Raw genomic sequence first — 12,365 nt, forward strand, 5'->3', positions numbered from 1 at the left:
TCCAAAACTATGTTGAATAGTAATGGTGAAAGTGGGCACCGTTGTCTTGTTCCTGACTTTAGAGGAAATGCTTTCAATTTTTCAGCATTGAGGATAATGTTTGCTGTGGGTTTGTCATATATTGCTTTTATTATGTTGAGGTATGTTCCTTCTATTCCTGCTTTCTGGAGAGTTTTTATCATAAATGGGTGTTGAATTTTGTCAAAGGCTTTCTCTGCATCTATTGAGATAATCATATGGTTTTTATTTTTTAATTTGTTAATGTGGTGTATTACATTGACTGATTTGTGGATATTGAAAGAACTGAACTTTTATATGATTTTTTTTTAAAGAAAAAGATTAAAGCAATTTTGATACTAGCTTTTTCCCAAAGAGCACGTATACTTCAGGTTTTCTCTTAATATGTGTAGAAGACCATGTAGGAGTGTAATTTTCTTTGTTTTATTTCAGAACTTCTCTTTCTTGAATCACAAGCAAGCATGTGTCTGAAGTAAACAAACAAAATGGGCATGTGGGTTTCTTTTCAAGAAACTAATAGGATTTAGGATCAGTTATCACCAGGCCTTGCCAGTTTGTACTAATGTGTTAACATGTACACAAAGAGTAAGTTCCAGGCGATAGAAGGAGCTTTAGCTTCATTCTCACTACAGCCCAGACTCTGCTTTTATGCTTCTAATTTTAGTTGGGGAAAATCCAACCAGTACTTCTGGGTGTGCAAGGCTGTGGAGAATGACAGCCAAGCTCTGTGTGAATCAGTGTGCGTGGCTGTGAAGGAATTGTGGACTGAATTGAATTTTTCCACTAAATATTTTCTTTGCAATTTCTCCATTGAATTTATCCTAAGAATAATATATACTTTTTGATCTATATAAGGATTTTCTTCGAAATATCCAAGGAAGCATATTTTCAGCCAGTCTCTATGATAAATGGCTTGATGTTATTGATCAAGGGAACGACGAGGACAAAATAAAGGCGACCCAGAGGTAATGATGCCATAATTACTCAACTCTGAGAAAATACAACCAACATACTCTTAGGAAAATATTAGCTTATACTTTACAGCTGTGTCCTCTAAAATAATGACCAGTATCATGGAGTTTCACTTGATCATGCCCATGGAAGCTAGTTTCAAGAGAGATGCATGCCTTATTGGTGACACTGTAATTGGTGTTTTTCTCCTAATCTCATTAACATGGACTGCTTGACCATTTTACACCTTCTGAATACATGAAACTGTTGGAGATGAAATCCACTGGTCTAAATTGAGATGATAAAGAACCAATCCGCCAGTGGTATGATCTTAAATACAAACACATAACTAACCAGAGTAGGTCTTACCTGGTTCAGGAATTAAATTCAGTGAAATATTTTTGTATGCATTCATGCCTGGAACTGTGAGAATGGACTGTGTACATGGTATAAAAAGAAGTACTTTGTTCTCTGTATTTCCACTTACTAAGCAAAATGACTCGCTTTATTTATAAGTGTTTTCTCTGTCCTTAGGCTTCTAGACCAGCTGCCGAGAGCCAATGTAGTTTTTCTGCGATATCTTTTTGCAGTTTTACGCAATATTGAGCAACATTCCTCATCCAATCAGATGACAGCTTATAATTTATCAGTGTGTATAACGCCAAGCATGCTTTGTCTGTCTAATTCTGGCAGCTCAGAAAACTTCACCAAACAGGTAATGAGATCTCTCATTTTTATGCCTTGCGGAGCAGAGTCCCCATCTTGAACCTGAAGTCTGTAGTATTAACTCTGATGAACCAGTTTTTAAGTGCACATTTTAATTACACTGCCTTGGAGTGGCAGAGTCCTACTCTGGTTGGGCATGGGAAGGTGTACTATAACTGAGAACAGTTGACTCACTTCCCCTTTGCCATCCAAGAGATTAAATGATAGAGAGGTAAGAGTAGGATGATATGATAGAAAAGAACCTGGCTTTGGAATCAGAGAGCCAAGGTTCAACTCTCAGCCTAATCACTGAGGGTGTACAAGCCTCCAAACTATGATTTCATCATTACACAATGATGACACCCAATACATCTGGTCACTGTCGGCACATCTTAGTGGCCTGGGCAATATGAGCACCTGAGGCTCCACACATACTGGCCGCACTCTGCCACCTGTGGCTCATTCAGGAAAATACTTGGCTTCTATTGTGTCTCTGCCTGAGGATGAGGAAGCTAGTAAAATATTTCAGAACATCCTAAGAGAGCCACAACATGCCTAATAAGATCACAGCTCTTCTCCAAGCTCCCCCGGACAGCAAGTGTGAGGCAAGGGAATGTGGTAAGACAGACGACATGTTTTCTCTCCAGATGCTTTGTTCCTTCACAAACCCCCCCGGCCCACACTGAAACCTCTGCTACCCAAATTTCAGATATTTCTTCACTCAAGTGAAATTCACAATTGGTGTTGTATTCGATAGTTTATAAATGTTAATAATATGACATATAAAAAATTTATCTCAATAAAACTAGAAACAAATTTATTAAAAATAAATAAAACTTAATAAGAGAATATACATTTTTGTCCCACATATCCTATGCGGGCTACTTAAAAATCATCCTAGTTTTAAGCATGTTAACCATCTTTACAAAATTTTAGCTATTAAACCAGGCTACATAGTATAACATTAGCCCACTGACTAAAAGAATTTTAAAATTTGAGCCCAAACTACTCTTGAAAGTAGGAGTTATTTCTTAGAAAAAGCTGATGTATATATAATATATTTATATATTTTTTAGTCAAGTCTGAATTTTTCTCAGATTTCTTTTGCATTTTTGGTTAGAGCCAAGATTCGTGGATGAAATGTGATTTACTATTACACCATATGTAGAGTAATACCCCATTTTTTTCCCCTTTGTGTTACAGATTTCTTTCATACAATTTCTCATTGAAAACTGTCTCAAGATATTTGGAGAAGATATCACTTGTCTCTTTGGAGAGACGTCAGTGAGTTCTGATAACAGTAATATCACTGATATTACCGATAACAGTGAGAAGGTTGCAGGTACGTGAATAATGTAACTGGCTTTGATGCCAAAGACAGCAAGGCTGCCAGGGGTCAGTGGGAGATCCTAGAGCCCAAAGCACATTCTAAGGGCAGTAATTTCCATCTGCTCCAAGACATGGGAAGATTCCCACTTGTGAGATCAAAGCAAGGATAAGACTCTTCTGATTTCAAGAAGCAACTAGTACAGCTTTCGGAGACATCACGATTCATTGAGTTCAGTTCAGCTGCTCAGTCGTGTCCGGCTCTTTGTGATCCCAAGGACTACAGTGACCCCAAGTCCTTGGGCTTGAGGACTGCAGCACGCCAGGCTTTCCTGTCCATCACCAACTCCCAGAGCTTACTCAAACTCACGTCCTTTGAACTGGTGATGCCGTCCAACCATCACATCCTCTCTCGTCCCCTTCTCCTCCTGCCTTCAATCTTTCCCAGCATCAGGGTCTTTTCCAATGAGTCAGTTCTTTATATCAGGTGACCAAAGCATTGGAGTTTCAGCTTCAGCATCAGTTAGATTGCTGTATTTGGGGTGGCCTTTCTGTATTCTGGCAGCTTGTGGTTCTTTTTTATTGTGGAGATTCCTCACTGTGGGTGGGGTTGTGTGGGTGGCTTGTCAAGGTTTCCTGCTTAGGGAACCTTGCGTCCCTGTTCTGGTGGGTGGAGCTGGACTTCTCTCCAGAGTGCAATGAAGTGTCCAGTAGTGAGTTTTGAGATGTCTATGGGTTTGGTGTGATTTTGGGCAGCCTGTATATTGAAGCTCAGGGCTATGTTCCTGCGTTGTTGGAGAATTTGCGTTGTATGTCTTGCTCTGGAACTTGTTGGCTCTTGGGTGGTGCTTCGTTTCAGTGTAGGTATGGAGGCTTTTGGATGAGCTCTTGTCCATTAATGTTCCCTGGAGTCAGGAGTTCTCTGGTGTTCTCAGGTTTTGAACTTAAGCCTCCTGTCTCTGGTTTTCAGTCTTATTCTTAGAGTAGCCTCAAGACTTCTCTATGTGTACAGCATCGATGATAAAACATCTAGGTTAATGATGAAAAGCTTCTCCACAGTGAGGGAACCCAGAGAGGTTCACCAAGTTAGATGGAGAAGAGAATAAGGAGGAGGGAGATAGAGTTGACCAGGAGAAGAAGAGGGGGAATCAAAAGGGGAGAGAGCAAGCTAGCCAGTAATCAATTCGCTATGTGCTCTCCACAGTCTGGGCCCCTCAGAGAGGCTCATGCAGTTACCCAGAGAAGAGAATCAAGAAGGAGATAGAGGTGACCAGGACAAGGAAAGAGGCAATCAAAAGGAGAGAGACAGATCCAGCCAGTAATCAGTTCCCAAAGTGTTCTCCACAGCCTGGAATACACAAAGAGATTCACAGAGTGGGTAGGGAAGAAAAGGGTGAGGGAGGAGATAGAGGGGACCTCGTGGAGAAAAAGGAGAGTCAAAAGGGGGAGAGAGCAATCAAGGCAGTGATCAAACTCCCAAGTAGAAATGGGCAGTGAAGATTGGGTTCTTAAACGTACAAAATTGATAACAAATAACCAAAAAGCAAACACTAAAAGTCTACAGTAAAGGTTAGAGACCCCCAAATACAGTATTAGAAAAACAAAACAAAGTCACAAAAAATGATAAAATATATATATGAAGTTTGCATTAAAAATAGGGTCTTTTTTTGAAAGGTAATAGTAGGTTATAAAAATTAAAATTAAAGAAGTAATAGAGGACTTAAAAATTAAAAAAAAATTTTTTAAAGATAATACTAAAAATATATCTAGAAATTTCTCTGGAGTTGTTGTGGGCAGTGCAGCGTTAGTTCAGTTTCAGATAGTTCTGTGATCCTGCTTATGCTTCTCAAGATCTATAGGCCCCTTCCAATGTAGTCAGTGCTAACTACAACGTTTTAATCTGTTGCACCTGTCTTTTCCAGAGCGCTTCCCTCTGTTTATTTTAACTTCTTCTGTTTGCTGGTCTTTTCAGTGTCCAATTTCCGCCCTGACTCACAGGGGCGAAGGTGGTCACTTATTTAGGTTCACTTATTCAGTGGCGCTGTGGTGACGGAGGAGCACTGCAAACAAATATCCCTGGCGTGTGCTGACAGTGTCCTGACCGCACTGGGTTTGACCCGCTCACGGTGTGTGTGCTTTCCCAGTCTACACTGTTCAGGCTCCAGGTTGCTCTGCCTGCAACTGTCTGAGGTGGGCCCTGGGTTGCGTGCACTTCCCAGATCTAAGCCCTTCAGGTTCAGGTTCAGGTTCTCAGGTACTCCACAAAGGCGCACACTCAGTCAGACCTGCGTTTTGTGCCCTTCCCAGGTCTGAGCAGCTCAGGCGACCAGGTGCTTAGCGAGCACAGTGACCCCCAGGTGTAATGTGTCTTATCACCTACCCCATACCAGCCACTCAATTTGCTGGGTGGCAGCAGGCCTGCCCGTCTTAGGTGGGCCGTGTGTCTCTTCTGGGGAGCTGATCTCTGGCTGCGACCATCCCAGAGGATGTCAACCACCCAGAATCCCAACAAGTCTTGGTTAGCAAATGGGAGCCTGATTGCAATTTTGTAGAGGATGTCTCTCTGGGGCTGAGATTGCCCCTTTCAGGCTCTGGCTGCCCCCGCCTGCCTCCCTGTCTCTGGTGGGAGATGAGTCAGTGCACAGCCAGCTAGCTCTGCTCTGGTATTCTCTCAGTCCTCTGCTCTGTGAGTGGGCCAGGAAGTGCCTTAGATTAGGGCTTTTCACAGGATAGGTTTTTTTCTCTCCCGCTGGCTATCCCACGTTTTGGGTTGCTATCTCACATTAGCTCCCTCAGATTGCCCTCAGGGCACTCAGGCCTGGTCTTTACCCTAAGCAATGCGGCCCGCACCTCCCTGTACAGGCCCCCCGCTTGCTGGTGGCAATTGTGAGTGTCTGGACTAGTTCCCTGCTGGAAGTTGATGTTACGCACGCAATCTGTGGGTTTTCTTTCTTTCTTTCTTTATTTTTCCTCCCCGTATGTTACCCTCTGAGATTCCAAAAGTCTCCACTGACCTGCCAATGAGAGTGTTTCCTAGTGTTTGGAAACTTCTCCTCTTTTAAGACTACCGTCCCAGGACAGATCTCTGTCCCTACCTCATTTGTCTCTCTTTTTCTCTTTTATATCTTGTCCTACCTCCTTTCAAAGACAATGGGCTGACTTTCTGGGTGCCTGATGTCCTCTGCCAGCAATCAGAAATTGTTTTGTGGAATTTGCTCAGCATTCAATGTTCTTTCGATGAATTTGTGGGGAGAAAGTGGTCTTTCTGTTCTATTTCTCCGCCACCTTAGGACCGCCTCTGACTTGAGCTCTGCATTGTACCTCCACAGCAAGCTCTCTTTCCATTCTGCTTCAGACCTAGGTTGCAAATGGAACTGGACTGAATGTTTATATGTCTGTTTGTTTTTAAGTCTTCCTCTTGCAATCACCCCTGCTACCATTCCAGTATTGTCCCATTGACATTTCTTTCTCTGAATAAAATGTCTTACTAATATAGCAACTACTGGGGCCAGAATAGAATTTCTACTTAAAGTATTTGTATTCTTAGAATTGTTATTCTATACCCACAAAGTTACACAATTTCATTTTTTAACATTCAAACCCTAATTTGAGCATGAGGAAAAACACTAACCTAAATCTTGCCAGGATTGTTTAAGAAAGATGAGGTTGTAAAGTTAACCTGTTTCTCAGTCCCTGGCAACCCACTCCAGTATTATTATCCAGGAAGTCCCACAGACAGGAGCCTGACAGGCTATAGTCCATGGGGTCGCAAGAGGTGGACATGACTGAACAACTGAGCACCATACTTTTCGTGGCTATAGTATATAGTTTTATTGGTCACAGAGCCCACAAGAACTCTAACACCAACCAATGTACATTACGAAAGGTCCATCTAGGCCTGAAAATAAAAGCATAGGCCTTAATGTCTAATTTGCTTTCCATCTATGCTTATAGGCTAGCTGGCCATATAGCTTTGTACCAACTGTTAGAGTTTTCTTCCTAAGAGTATTCTTATTAAAGCTGAACAATGAATGAATACATTTGAAATACATGAATACCTGTGGGTAGTTTAGAAATAAAAGAATCAGGTTAAGAGTAGGGAAACCAGGGTGCATAAAGCAACTCAACCCATATAAACATGTATCTTTTCACATTTGTACATATTAATTAGGAGAATCTGTTCCTGAATTTAAGAATGCATTTGCTTTCTTCATTATCTCCTTTTAAAATGATGGTAGTATGAATGTCAGGGCAGGAAGAGCCTAAGGCAATGTGATGGCATTCCTTCAGGAATGCACACCTTCTGGAGGCTGCACAATCAAATGGGGAATTGGGGTGGTGTCTGCTTAGCGGGAGGTGACTGATGTCTAGGCTGCCTTAGGCCTTCTGAAGGAGGGAAATTACCTTTATTAAGGCTGCTATGTGCCATGTCTTGTGCTGGGTAGTACATTATGTTATGTAGTCCAGTCAGGTGTAAGTAGCATCATTTATGTTACATTTGAGCAAACTCATGCTCAAAGAGTTTTAGGTAAGTCATCCAATTAAGAGGGAGAATAGGAGCCTTCTGATTCTCTCACCCAGCACCACAAGTGGTTCACTCACTTGAATGGAAATGGTGACAAACTCACTATGTCCCCGAAAGAAAAGTGGATGGGCATTTTAAAAGATTTGGTTAAATTCTTCTGTTTATTTTTCTACAACTGGGCTCCTCTAATTGACTTCTTTAGCTGGTTATTTAAGCAGGTTATTTAAGGAAATATTAAGCAGGTTTATTGAGGAAATATCAGGAAAACATTCATAGCTGGACACGAGACACTTTGAACTCAATTCTTCATTGCTGATCACTCTTTTTTGAAAAGCATTCCTTTGGCAGGGGCTGTTGGTAGCTAAGTTTTTTTTTTTAATTTAATTTAATTTTTAAACTTTACACATTGTATTAGTTTTGCCAAATATCAAAATGAATGTGCCACAGGTATACATGTGTTCCCCATCCTGAATCCTCCTCCATCCTCCCTCCCCATACCATCCCTCTGGGTCATCCAAGTGCACTAGCCCCAAGCATCCAGTATCGTGCGTCGAACCTGGACTGGCAACTTGTTTCATACATGATATTATACATGTTTCAATGCCATTCTTCCAAATCTTTCCACCCTCTCCCTCTCCCATGGAGTCCATAAGACTGTTGGTTGTTAAAATTCATCTTTGCGTTAACTGAGTAAGGTGTCACACAAAAACTGGCCCCCTGTAATCTTACCGCATTGTCTGCAATTAATGACTACTTCTCAAGGACCCTGAGGGCAGGAAGTCATCCTTGGAGCTGACTGAGGTGTGTGGCCTCCCAGAGGAGAGGTCGAGAGGCTGACTGATAAGCACTGTCAGGCAGGATATCTCGTGAAAGTTGATCCTTTTCAAGGGAGAAAATTGCGCATGACGGGGTACTCAGAAAGCCAAACAGGTAACTCAACAGAGGAAGGAAACTTCCTACAAATGCTGCTTGATTTGAATATTAAATAATTTTGCCCCTCAAATGAGATCTGAACCCAGAATCCACTGATAACACTTAATATTAGGAAACTTGTGTAACTATAGGGTAAGTGTCTCATGCCACAGGGCAAAGGGAATAGAGAGCACTGTCTGGGGAATACTGTCACAGGGAGAATCAACCCTGAGTCTGATCACGCCTCTAGGTTTAACTACTGGTTTGCAGAATATGGGCAAGAAGAACATGTTAACACCACAAGGATACAATTAGCCTGCTTCAGAATGAGGGGAATTCTATATAGCAAATGGTTCAGTTTCTCTCTTTCAGCCTCTGCCATGAACATGCTGCTGAATGTAAGTGGTGAAAATCAGGCTAAATAAGCTCAACTACTACTAGTGAAAATCTCTCTTCTACATTAGTTTCAGACAAGAAGACAGTTAGGAAGAGATCTCTCAAAAACTGGGCATTTGGCTGTATCTCCAGGACCCGCAAGGAGAACCAACACACGTCTCTACCACCCACAAAGCCAAAACAGCTCTTTGGAGCTCCTCTTGAGGATGTATGTGATAATGACACCCTGCCCACCCCAATTCTGGTAGGTCTTATTTTGGTTTCTGTAACCTTCCTTAAAAGGGGAGTGCTGAGACATCAAGTGTTCTCTTCCAAATCTACTCCAAATGAAGAAGTCTGGCTTTGTCCGATAAGATTCATAACATTACTTCAAAGAACAACATCTGATTTAGGTACTGCAGAGTCAGAAGGCAAGTACAAGATGAAAAGATACTCTCCTCCATTCCGCTGATTTCAACAAAGACCCATCTATACCAGCTCAGACCAGTTAACATGGACTCTGTAAGTTAAGGCAGTTAGAGAAGGCGAGGTTGAGGAAAAGAATGAGAGCAGTCCTTTACAGATCACCTTTATGAGGTGAGAAGGGGCAGCAGTCAGATTAGTGAGCTACTGCCCTTACCCAAGAAAAGAGGAAGTATATAGAGGCACGTATGTGGAAAGCTCCTGTCTTAAGGGGGCCTGTTCTTCTGCAAGGTTGTTCAGAGTAGTTATCTCTTAAACAGCTGCGGCAAGGAATTGTGGAGATCAGCCAGAGGCTGGGACAGGCTGGGAGCTGGGCAAAATCAACCCAATGTCCATTTTTTCCTTCGGGTGACAGAGTGCTTGTTTTGCATAGAATGGTGGGGAGGTCCTGGAGGCGAGTTTTAACTCCAGGCTATTTTGACCGCGTAGCTTTCCTTCAGACTCTGTGTGTAAGAATCTCTGCGAGCCCACCTCATCCTCATATGTCTCCCCGTCTCCTCCCTTGAAGTCCACACGAGTCTCAAGTCTCCTTCAGCTGAGTCTACTCCCACTTAAGATGCAAAATGTCTCACAGGGATTTGATTTGCAACTCAAGTGTTTAAGCATAAAGTACGCATCCTCTGGCAAAGATGAATCATTTGCTCCTGACAGAAGGTGTCAAAAGAGAGTCACAGAGTTCGAACTGTGCTATATCAAATTAGTGTACTGAACTGTAAGCATTAACTCTTGTTCACTGTCCACTATCTCTCCAAGCACTACACTAGATGCAGGGAATTTTATGGTATATATGAAGGAATTTGTCATACTAGCTACGTGCTAGCTACTACCCCAGACCTTGCGTCTTTCACAGAACATTTAGGGGGTAGCCATGACTATCATCACCCTCACTTCATCAATGAAAAACAAAAGAGCCTCACCCAAGTATGTGCTATGCCCAAAGTCACACAGTGGATGACTGGCATAACAGATTCCACATTCCTTGAAAAACCTGGCTCCAATATCTGTTATCTGTCTAACTCTGCAGACAGCAGAGGATATGAAAATACAGGAAAAGGAACTACAAAGACTGATGAGACAAGAATGTCATCGGAGAAGGAGGAGAGGCTTATTGAGCCTGATTTTGAGGGGAGGGAATACAGGAAACAGGACTGAATGGGGTGGACAGTCCCTGGAAGGGGAAGAAACAAATGGGGCATGAATATGGCAAAAGGATTTCCACACTTAGAGAAGAGCATATATAATAGGGAATAATGAGAAAGGAGTGGTGAAGGAGAAGTGGGTGAATCTACAAAGGCCTCAAAGCAGAGACGTTTAACACAGTAAATTCACTGAAACGGAAAATCTGATTACACGAGTGTTTACAATGTTTCAGTGTATGAATGTCAGATCGATTGTTGGGTCGAAAATATATTTAGAGACACTGAAGAAAAAATTTCAAATTGACTTTGGTGCTGTTCTAGAACTGTACCCTCATATACCACAGATCTGTCAAAACTGGAACAAGCTTGCGCTCTGGGCTTCTAGACATGAAACGTCCAACAGTTTTCTTTTCTTTCCTTCCCGATAGGATATGCTTTCCTTTATCAATCAAAAAGGGCTGTTCACAGAAGGCATCTTCAGAAAATCAGCCAGTATAAAATCATGCAGAGCCTTAAAGAAGAAACTAAACTGTGGAGACACAGTGAACTTGAATGAGGAACCAATACTTGTGATAGCCTGCGTCTTAAAGGTAAGGAAAGTCTGAGCATTATCCACACACGGTAAATCTGAAGCTATATGACTGGTGCTTCATTATGAATGCCCAAGAAACCTAATAGGCATAAGAGAGGAAGGAGCTGAAAAGTGAAAAACACTTCACAAAGCCAAAACTGAAGGAAGGTACTGCAGATGTTATAAGCCCCATACATTAGATATTTTCCTTTTTCATTGCACATCTTGACTCCTGAACAGTCCATGCAAAGGAATAACAAGATATGTCAAAATACCCACTTACACATTGAGTGTTTACCAAAACAAGCTTCCTGCTTTGGATGACTTCCTCATCACCTTCCTAATGAAGGCCACATTTCCAAAATAAAATTCATAATAAGCCTTTGGAAACAGTTAACAGAAGTAACTTCCCAGGTGACTCAGACAGTAAAGAATCCGCCTTCAATGCAGGAAACCTGGGTTCCATCCCTGGGTTGCAAGGATCCCCTGGAACAGGGACTGGCATACGACTCCAGTATGGTTGCCTGGAGAATCCCATGGACAGTGGAGTCTGGCAGGCTATAGTCCATGAGGTGGCACAGAATTGGACACGGCTGAAGCAACTTAGCATGGATGCAGGACAGATGTTTACTCACTATGGTAAATTCGTGTGTTTAGTGTGTGTGTTTGTGTGTCTGTGTGTGTTAGTCGCCTCGTAACAGCCGACTCTCTGTGATCGCATTAACTGTAGCCCAGCAGACTCCTCTGTCCATGGAATCCTCCACGCAAGAATACTAGAGTGGGTTGCCATGCCCTTCTCCGGGGGATCTTCCTGCCAGGCATCGAACCTGCATCTCTTGCATCTCCTGCATTGGCAGGCAGGTTTTTTCCCATTAGCACCACCTGGGAAGCCCATTTGTCTTACAATGAATCAAAAAACGCTTAGTGAGGCCACCAAAATCTCTGATCAGTGCATCATCCTTGCTTCCCCTGTGTCTCAATGCCTTTTACTTGAAAATTAGTGTAGGGATGACGCCACTATTTGTTCCTTCTTTTTCCTCCTTTTATCTCCCTTACCATGATTAATGGCTTTGTTAACATTTGTAAGTTTAGCCCACCACCCAAGGTTACAGTTACATGGTAACCAGTTTTACTACATGCCTAATCTTATAAATCTTATTTTTAAAGTGAGTGCAACAATCAAAATCTGTTTGGAATTTTGCAAAATTCAATAGGTTTATACAAAAAATAGACTGAGTTTGAAATGATACAGCTAAATCACAAGTGTGTAGTTAAATTTTTACCAGGGCGATAATACAACAGAAAGAAAAAATTAATCAATCCATCTTGGTACTTGTTAGCAGCTATGAACAAAAATATA

The 12,365-nt window shown here is 42.0% G+C and overlaps 1 protein-coding gene across 1 annotated transcript in view; it reads left to right on the forward strand.

Annotated features, from left to right (window-relative positions):
* Positions 1–12,365, forward strand: part of LOC133250030 (uncharacterized) — a 123,384-nt gene that overhangs the window by 32,851 nt on the left and 78,168 nt on the right. Inside the window, exons 6-10 of the mRNA XM_061421203.1 lie at positions 874–983; positions 1,504–1,684; positions 2,878–3,016; positions 8,902–9,077; positions 10,863–11,024. Of these exons, the coding sequence (XP_061277187.1) occupies positions 874–983; positions 1,504–1,684; positions 2,878–3,016; positions 8,902–9,077; positions 10,863–11,024 (768 nt within the window). The remainder of the gene's footprint in view (positions 1–873; positions 984–1,503; positions 1,685–2,877; positions 3,017–8,901; positions 9,078–10,862; positions 11,025–12,365) is intronic.

Source organism: Bos javanicus, chromosome 6 (genome assembly GCF_032452875.1).
Source record: "Bos javanicus breed banteng chromosome 6, ARS-OSU_banteng_1.0, whole genome shotgun sequence".
Taxonomy (NCBI): Eukaryota; Metazoa; Chordata; class Mammalia; order Artiodactyla; family Bovidae; genus Bos; species Bos javanicus.